The sequence below is a fragment of the Oryx dammah genome, unplaced genomic scaffold (assembly GCF_014754425.2).
Source record: "Oryx dammah isolate SB20612 unplaced genomic scaffold, SCBI_Odam_1.1 HiC_scaffold_11210, whole genome shotgun sequence".
NCBI classification, from domain to species: domain Eukaryota; kingdom Metazoa; phylum Chordata; class Mammalia; order Artiodactyla; family Bovidae; genus Oryx; species Oryx dammah.
In genome coordinates this window covers 4,987,930-4,997,272 of record NW_024080603.1, presented here as the reverse complement: position 1 = coordinate 4,997,272, position 9,343 = coordinate 4,987,930, and the positions used below count along the sequence as shown (strand labels likewise).

At 35.1% G+C, this 9,343-nt stretch overlaps 1 protein-coding gene across 1 annotated transcript in view; it reads right to left on the bottom strand.

Annotated features, from left to right (window-relative positions):
* Positions 1–2,211: 2,211 nt before the first annotated feature.
* LOC120860992 (geranylgeranyl transferase type-1 subunit beta) overlaps positions 2,212–9,343 on the bottom strand; it is a 54,691-nt gene continuing 47,559 nt past the window's right edge. Inside the window, exons 8-10 of the mRNA XM_040236700.1 lie at positions 7,304–7,412; positions 2,822–4,549; positions 2,212–2,790 (exon numbers count right to left, since the gene is read on the bottom strand). Of these exons, the coding sequence (XP_040092634.1) occupies positions 4,368–4,549; positions 7,304–7,412 (291 nt within the window). The 3' untranslated portion in view covers positions 2,212–2,790; positions 2,822–4,367. The remainder of the gene's footprint in view (positions 2,791–2,821; positions 4,550–7,303; positions 7,413–9,343) is intronic.

The window sequence follows — 9,343 nt, the reverse complement described above, 5'->3', positions numbered from 1 at the left end:
AATATTATTCTTGCATTCCTATAATAAATCCAAATTAATCATGACTTAATAGTGCTTTTGAATTATTTGCTAATGTATCAGTGCAATACATGCACTGATATGTTCCTGTAAGAGCGGTTGATAATTTTCTCTTTGGTATAATCTTTGTTAGGTTTAAAAAAACAACTCCATCATGTTCACTTTACAAAATGAATTTAGAAGTCTTTTTTGGTTTGTATTTTCTTACCCTTTGGGGTTCAAGAGTCTCTTAATAGCCCCTGGAATTGTTTAAACAATATTAGGATTATTTCATGACAGTCTGGTAGAAATACCCTTGAAACGATCTGGGCCTGATATTGTTTTGGTAAAAAGCCCATTTGTTTTCAAATTTCTGTATCAAGTAGGGTAATCTCGGCAATTGGCATTTTTCTAAGAAGATATTATTTTCTAATTTATCACATAAAATTGCATAGTCTTTTAATTTTGAAAAATTTCCTGGTCTATGGTTATTTCTCTTGCTACTGACACTTTTCCTTCTTTTGTTAGAAAGTCTGGCTGTTTGTCTTATAGTGTCTTCCTCCTTCCCTGTTTCTATTAATCCCTTCCTTCTACTTCCTTTGGGTTTGCTTTTTCCTCCAGTTTTTAAGACCTGAGTAGGTAATTTTAGCTTTTCCCATCTTTACTGGTCTTGTTCTGAAACTATACATTTCCTGCTGTAATGGTTTTTCAGTCTCGTGGTCATGTCCTTCTGGTGTGCTTCCTCTGTCTGAGGGGACGCTGGACTCTCCTTCTCCTGTTCCTTGAGACAGCTTTGAATAGGACTTGACGGTAATCCTTCTCAGGTTTTGTTTTTGGCAAAGTGAGTTTTCCTGTACTTTCACGGGGAAGCGGTGCCCTAGGATGCCTTTTCTTTGTTCTCTGGCCCTGTAAGTTCCCGTTTCACTTTCACAGTGATCATCTATGTCCATGTATCGGGTCTATGTATGCTGACCTTTCTTCCTATATACCTGGCCTCTCTGTTTGTCCTGTGGTACCTATCCAGTCCACTTTGGAGTCTAACTCGAGCGGGGCTTTGTCTCATCAGGTTTAAGATGCAAACAGGACAGGGCCCAGGCTGCTCCTGCACAACGATCAGACCACACTATACTGATCTAACACTTACGTGCGTGTGGGGACCTGTACGACCCCTTCCAGTTCCAGCTTTTGCTCTCAGACTGGCCCACTGCACTTTCTAGTGAGAAAACTGTGGGCAGTGTTATAGCTCTGTTCTCAAGGCTGACAGAAACCAGCTGCCTGCCTTTCACTTCCTCCCACACAGATGCTGAAACTACGCTGGTCAGTGGGTTGTCCAACACGGCATTTTGAAGTTCATGGGGACGCCCTGTCATCTGGCTTTGTAGGATGGGGTCTGTGGTGATCCTAGTTACTCAGGTCGAATGGGAAGACTCAGAAACTACCCTGTTGCCATCATCTTCCTAGAGTTTAAATTCCGTGGGATCTCTATTGTAGAAAAGAGAGGTTTTAAAAACAATTTGAAGGTGGTTATAACAGAAATTATAACTAGGAGTTTACTGTATTCAGGTGGTATGCTAAATACTTAATATGTATTATCTCATCTGACCTTCTGGAGAAGGAAATGGCAACCCACTCCAGTATTCTTGCCTAGAGCATCCCCTGGACAGAGGAGGCTGGCGGGCTACAGTGCATGAGGGTCACAGAGTCGGACACGACCGAAGCGACTCAGAAACCCTTGTCAGATCCTCTCACCTCCCTTTATCACAAGGGAGGTTAGGGTCCAGTATGACACTGGTGAGCTGGCAGGTGTGGGACTTAAACCCCACTCATGCGACTCCAGAGCGCCTCTTTACAAGAACGCGCTCAAATACCATCAGACCCAACAAGCCACAGTTCCAAATGATGTACCCCTGTTGGAAAAAAGTTCTATTTAGTTTAAATATTTATAAATGATTATTTAAAGATCTAATTAAAATGTACACATATTATAGGTCAAGTCTAAAAGCACTTGTAGATGATAAATAGGTTGAATTGTGTTGTAACGACCTGATCAACCTTGTTTTCATGCATATGTCCAAAACAAGGGTTCTCCTACCACAGTTTAAAAAGTACCACACTGGAGGTGAGGAAAGAGCATAGGGAAGAGATTGACCGAGACTTCATAATCCCCCTTCTCGTTCTATTACCGCTGCTAAAGATCAAGTATGCATATGAAACAGTGCTTATAATTTATTTTATTCATACCTTTCTGTAAGTAACTATTTAGAAAAAGTTCGGAATAGCTTCTCCACAATTCACAATGGCCTGGTGGTTTTTTTGGTCAATATGCTGCTGTGGAATTCAACATTCACTGGCCAATAGTTTCTTAAGAATGCCTCTCAAAAGCATGCTGTTTAGAATCACGCGGAAACATATAATGTTATGTTATTAAATTACACAAGGAGTTAGAAAATATTTAGCAGTTTATGAAATACTTTGACCTTGGAATTCTATGTCATACAAATACAGATAATAACTTTTTTAATGCTTCCAACCACTAATGGCAATTCAGGGGGAAAAAAAATTGGGGCTTTTTATATAGTTCTAAAGCCATTACATATATGTCATTTTAACTCCTGATGTCTAAGAAATGTCTTAGTTTGAGATGCAGGTGTCTAAATTTGTCAGGATTTAAACCAGTGCAAACTGGAATAATTCTTGGAAGGATGACATCTATTGTTAGGTTTATTTTTTTCCCCACCATCAGTTCTCTGATTTTATTTCTATTAAAAAAAAAAAAGAGTTGACTTTGGCAAACTGAGGTTTATTATTTTTTTTTTTTTCAAACTGAGGTTTAAACTAAGCATGTGAATAATAAATGAGTCACTCTGTCATGTATATACTAGGTTTACCCTAAGGGTACTTTTTTTTTCAACACTAAAAAATAAAAATTTAGATATTACAATATCTAAACAGTGATACTAGTAATTTAATTTTTATCCTGATACTTTACTTGTAAACCTAAAAAATCCAACATTTATTTTCACCAAGATTTTAACTTAAACCTTGTCCCTCTGGTGAAGTGATTTCCTTCTCCGTTTCAGAACTACTCTCGTAACTTTGCCACTGAGCGAACGGTAATGGGTGTGATTCACTGATAAACTGATTACTAATAAAGGTTAAGTTTTTACACCACTCCTTTACAATTCAGGTAGGTCACAGAATGAAGAAAACAGCACAATGAAAAGCAAACCCCAGTCCTTAACCTCTAAGGCATACATTACCTTCCCACTTACCTGAAAATATTACAAAAATATGAATGACTGTGTATGGAGCTATACCATTAAATTTAATTGAGAGGTGCTATTTATTTTCACTTAAATGTTTACTTATTTAACTTCAAAAGATAAGAAAATTATCAGTTTGAAATCAGAAAAGCTAAAACACTGGAAGCAACAACAACAAAAAAACCCAAATGGCTAAAAATAACTCAGTTATAAAAATACAGTTTAAAATTTATCTCAGAAAAAGAAACAAAACCACTAAATGTTTTTCCCTCTAGGTAAGACAGCTTTCCCTGGAGAAAGGAGGAAAAAAAAAAAAAAAACGACTAATGATTCGAGATTAAAATCAAACATAACTGTTATTTACCCCAGCAACATCTAAAATAGATGACCCACACAGCACAAAACTTTCCCATTCACAATCACATACAGTTAAATTACTTTCTCCTCAGTTACATAATAGTCTTTTTATAACAATCTCCCTTTAGGAAATTACTGTATTAGTTAAGCCTATTCATTCTTGCTATGAAGTTAATTTCATTTGTATAGGCCACAAAAGTTTAATTGGCACATTTTACGTAAGAATAAGACAAAATAAGTCACTCTTCTTTTAAAAATTATGGGATCATCTGTTTTCAAAGAATAACCCCAGATACTTAATTCATTAAAGCAATGTTCCACCATAAGCAGTCAAGCTTTTTAAATGATCACTAAGTGCTCACCCGAAGATTACCAATGCTATGTGAACTGTAAACTTCTTTTGAAGATTTGTGTCCATTTTATAATATGATACAATTATGTACTGAAGTTTTTTTTTCTTTAAGATAACCTACATACATACAGTTAATTTGCCTCAAAGAACTTAGAAATACAGTATAAACATTTAAGAACCACGATGAAGTCCACTGTGGTTCAAACTTCAACAAAGATTTTCTTGAAACCTAGTACAAAGGTTACTGGCTCAAGAGCATATCCCAAAGTGACATCAGCACAAGATTTGATTGTAAGACTACCTCTTAAAAAAAGAGCACACTTGGTTATCCATGGCTTTAAACCTTGAGCTACAGTTAGGCTACAAACCCTTCCCACCGCCCCCCAGTCTAAAGTTAGTCACGTGGAGATGTGTACATTCTCTGAGCACTGTTTAGAGTCCTTGGTTTTCCAACTCTGATGGAGATCTCGAAGGCGCTCAGAAGTCCGTGTGCTTACGTTCAGGGCAGGATGAACCTTACAAATGCCACTTTCCTCCATTAGTGACAGGCCACAAATTCCAAAATATGCATGCAAAGCGTCTGAAAATAAGACATTTTTTTTTTATCACAACAGGCATTATTATTTGTACAAAATATTTAGCTACTTATCAGCCCATTACTACATTAAAAATAAATTTAGAAAAATACTATAGTTTTGAAATATTTGCTTTCTCAAAGTCTCAAACCTCAAATTTTTAAAAACTAGATGATCAAAAGCAGATGATATTCAAGAAAATATCACTAACAAGGAAAACAGTTCCTAGCTTAAGAAGTGAGTCCACCAACATCTTCTGTGACTGAAGAATAAACAGGAAGAGTACTAGCAAAGACTCCTCACTCTAATGGGTTTTCTCTTTTGCTGACAACAGAATATGGAAACAAAGATGTTTCTATCTTAAAAGGAACTTTTCTTCTTAAAAATGAAAATAAACAAACCTCAGAATCTAAGTAGCACAGCATTCCTTGCTAAGTTTTACCTCTGACAACTCCTAAACCACACAATGCCAACTCTGTGTTAAATGAAAGAAGACTTGAGCAAAATAACTCATTCTGGAATGCTGTACTATATTTAATTTTCCTATTTCAAGTAATGTCAGTCACTCTAAAAATATCCGACCTGATAATAAAAACAAACTCAGACATTCTGTTTGGTTGTAATACTGCTACTGTTCACACCAGAACGATTCTACACTGACCTCACTACAGTTTCCCATCTTCCGGGGCAGTAACTTTCTTCCATTAAATGACCACTGAAATCACATGGCTGTTGCCTGCATGACAGCCTTATATGGGGCCCTAAAAGTACTCAGAGTGCCGCTGTTATGGGAACACTTACAAAAAATAGATTTTGTACTGGTCAAAATTTTTTTCTATTTTTGAGTTGGTCATTATTTATAGCTTCATGGGCTATTAAGGTTCAAAACAAGTCAAAGTGTATCAAAAGAATTAAAGAGAAAGGTTGACTTACATAAATATCATTTAGTTTTCATAAAAGGAATGACAGATAGTTGTACTTATTCAGTGTTATTTGTGAAAAAGTTATTTCACCAGTTAGGCCCAAGTTAATCTCTTTTTATATTTTTTTCAGAGAATGCTTAAGACTTCTTCTAGCTCGCTTTCCTCTAATTTTCACACCCAAAAAAAATTTTTTGATTTTTCCTATTCTATTTTTCTTGCAGTTATGTTAAATTACAAAAGGCACAAAGCAACATTAAATTTTATTGTCTAGAAATGAGAAAACTTTTCTAGGAAAAAAATGCAACAGAAAACACACTCATAATAATGTAAAATAGGATCTTACACATTCCAGGTAATGTAAAATTTTTATTCCTCAAAAGGATTGTTTATAAAAGCTAATGAAATAGAAGTTAAACATTTCAAACCTTAAAAATAAATAATAATCTCATCTGTAAGTGATGATGTATTCAAGCGCTTTAAATGTAAAAATATATATTTTCTTCATAGTAAAACTTAATTCCTTTAATAAGTTTTTCCTGTTAATGTATATAAAATCTCTTTGTGTCAAATCTGTCAATAGATTGATTTATTAGAACCAATATGTTCACATAAGAAATGCTTTTCAAGAGTGTCATTTCTCTGTTCTCATTATTTGTTAAAATAGTACCATGTACTGGTTGAAAACAATGGAATCGATACCAAAACAACTGTTTTCTTGAGGAACTTTTAAAACAGATTTACAGCTATGGGTTACAGATGCCAAAAATTTCTAAATATTCTCAGGTGGCACTAGTAGTAAAGAATCCACCTGCCAATGCCGGAGATGCAAGAGACATGGGTTTGATCCCTGGCTTCGGACGATCCTCTGGAGTAGGAAATGGCAACCCACTCAAGTATTCTTGCCTGGAAAATCCCATGGACAGAGAAGCCTGGTGGGCTACACAGTCCACAGGGTTGCAAAAAGTTGGACGTGACTGAGCAACTAACACTTTCTAACACTTAGAAATAAAAAGCATTGTACCTTTTGTTTAAAAAAAAAAAAGCATATTTTGCATGAAAAAACAAGTAAATATGGATATAAGGAAATATTCCTGCTTTCTTCAGGTACAAAAGTATGATTCCATGAGCCCTTTATTTGTATTTCAATTCAGGTACATATTCTGACCATAACAGTTCTATGACAAGAGATGAGGTAAAGAGGTTCTAGGCTAACAATAAAAACCATGATATTATTGCAATGTTGTAAAAGCAATCATATTTTGAATCTAGTTTCATATATTTATAGCTAATACTTTGTCATTCTGCTTATCAAAAGCATCAGCATTCTGACTTATTTTTAACAAACTCTTGAACTGAGATTTTGGAGGCTGTAAATAGATCATTTTACTGGAGGTGAAACCTAAGAGGGAGGGGGAAGTAGCTTGGAGAATGACTTCTGCAAAGAATAAGAATTAGTTCTCTTTTGGATTTAAGAGTAATTTACTCTACACATAGCTCAAGTGACAGCTAATACTCCTAAAGATTCTGGATGAACCAAATTATTCTATTTTGAATTGGGACCATTCAGACCACCTGTCTTATTGTCTGCAATAAAATAATACATTGCTAAGTGACATATTTAGGAAAAAAGGCAAACTATATCAGTATCTTGATAATCAAACCCTTCCTTTACACCTATTGTAAATTTAAACAATTTACCTTCTTAAAAACCTTACTTAAAGTAAGTTTATAACTGTGGCTATATTTTCTATCATATACCCTTTCTGACAAACGCTTAAAGATCTATTTAATAAATAAAACAAAGGTTGCTCTGGATTTACACAAAAAATAAACTACCTGGATGACTATCTGGCCACTTGGCAAATCCCCCAACGAGGCGATCTTGAGTGGATAAGATGTAATTTCTATTTTTCTCAAAGTTAGTATACTGGAAAATTTTCAGAAGCTGAAATGACAGTAACAAATATAAATTTATTGACATAAAACCTTCATATCAACCTGTGGCTCAATTTTCAGATATATATAATTTAAAAATGCTTTTCTCTAGTTAAGGCTCTCAAAGCAAGCCTAAGGGACTTGAACATTTAAAATTATCAACCACATTAACTTTTTAAAAATCATCTACTCTCATTTTCGTGACCCATTCACTATTTCTTTCTTTTGAAACAGATCCAAATGACTTCTCTGCAACATATTCAAAACACAACTTGCCGATGTGTTCAACTTCACCAGTTATTTTTACAAGGGCAATTTTATTTACCCATATTCTAACTCTTATAATAGATTTCTGAACTGTTAGTTATTAACTATAGTAATGATAAGTAAAAATATTTCAAAAAAAGGACAATAAAAATTATTAACCACATGCTAAAGACATTTTGAGAATAGTAAAAAGTTAAAGCTCTTTAATTAAGACAGACAAAAGGTGAGACAAATACAATTTTAGCATAAAAGATTAAGTAGCTTAAAGATTCAGGACATGTATTGTTCTTTTTCCCAAGATCCTATTAAATAGAAAAAACAAAGGATAAATCAAATTGTGAAGAGAACAGGGTCAGGGGATAGTGAGCACGTAAGAAAGCTCACAAAGTGAGCTAAGTGTCACAAAGCAGCTGAAGGTGTGCTAATAATATTAACCAGAGAGCCACAGAAAGTATTAAAGAGTAACAAAGCAGCATCATGTCTCAAAAAGCAAAATAAAACCAATTAGAAAGTTATGGTACTAATAAGAAGCAAATTTATTCATTCATTTTTATTTAATTAATAGAATATAAGCAGAGGCTCTTTAGACTCCTGATACTAGAAACGCTTTCTAGTATCAAGTGGCACATGGGTCATTACATAGAGAGAAGAAACTATAACTGTACTTGGTTAAACAATAAAGAATATTTACATGATTCTAGTAACTGGTTATTAGTTTTCAAATTTTAAAATCAACCTACAGGCAAAGCATAAAATATTTGATCACTGTTACTGAGCGAAATACGAATGTTACCTAACTTGACATTATACAAAAAAGGTAAACTGACAGATTTAGAAGGAAGAGGAAGAGAAAAGGTTTAGAACTTAAAAAAACCAAAAACCAAAAAACCCAGTAACAATTTGCTGGAAAAAAGGGAGACCAAATCATTTTTCACAGCTGGGAATCAACGATAATGTCTAAATGTGTTAAGTCAAGCAATCAGCATGTTTAAAGTTATTTAAAGATATCTATAAGAATTAAAATTTTTAAAAGTTGCCTCTAGAAAGTTGTCAAAGGCCACCAAAATCATACAAAAAGACTCAAGAACGAACTTGAAGGGGCTCATACTGGTTAGAGATGGGACAATCCGAGCATTAACAAGAACAATGTAATGGACTAAAACAGATAGAACATATTAAAATCTATGAGTTCACAATGGCGCTCAAAGTGTAAAAAAGAAAAAAAGCCTAAAATCAAATTATTTTATTGGAAAACTGTAGAGGATGCTAGAGAACCAATTTAATGGTGTTAGGACCAAACGGGACAGACTCGGGAGGCTAGGCCGGAGAAAAGCTGAGGCTCTGGGAACTCCCGCAGGCAGTGTAGCTCGACCAATCAGAAAAAATCCCCATAGCCCCCGCCTGCGCCAGACCCGAGCCAATCCAGATAGGGATGCGAGGTTTAAAAGTCCCGCGCGCGCGTATGGGTTAACCAATCAGCTATGCTGTTACAGAAACAAAGAACCGTCTGTATAAAAGTATATGTGATTCAGAGCTCAGGGCCTTTGTCAGATTCCACTGTGCTGGATGAAACCTAGGCCCAGGCTCGAGCTTGTAATAAACCCCTTTATGCTTTTGCATTGCTGTGGACGTCTTATTCTCTCAGTTTTGGGGACTCGGACTCTGGGCATAACA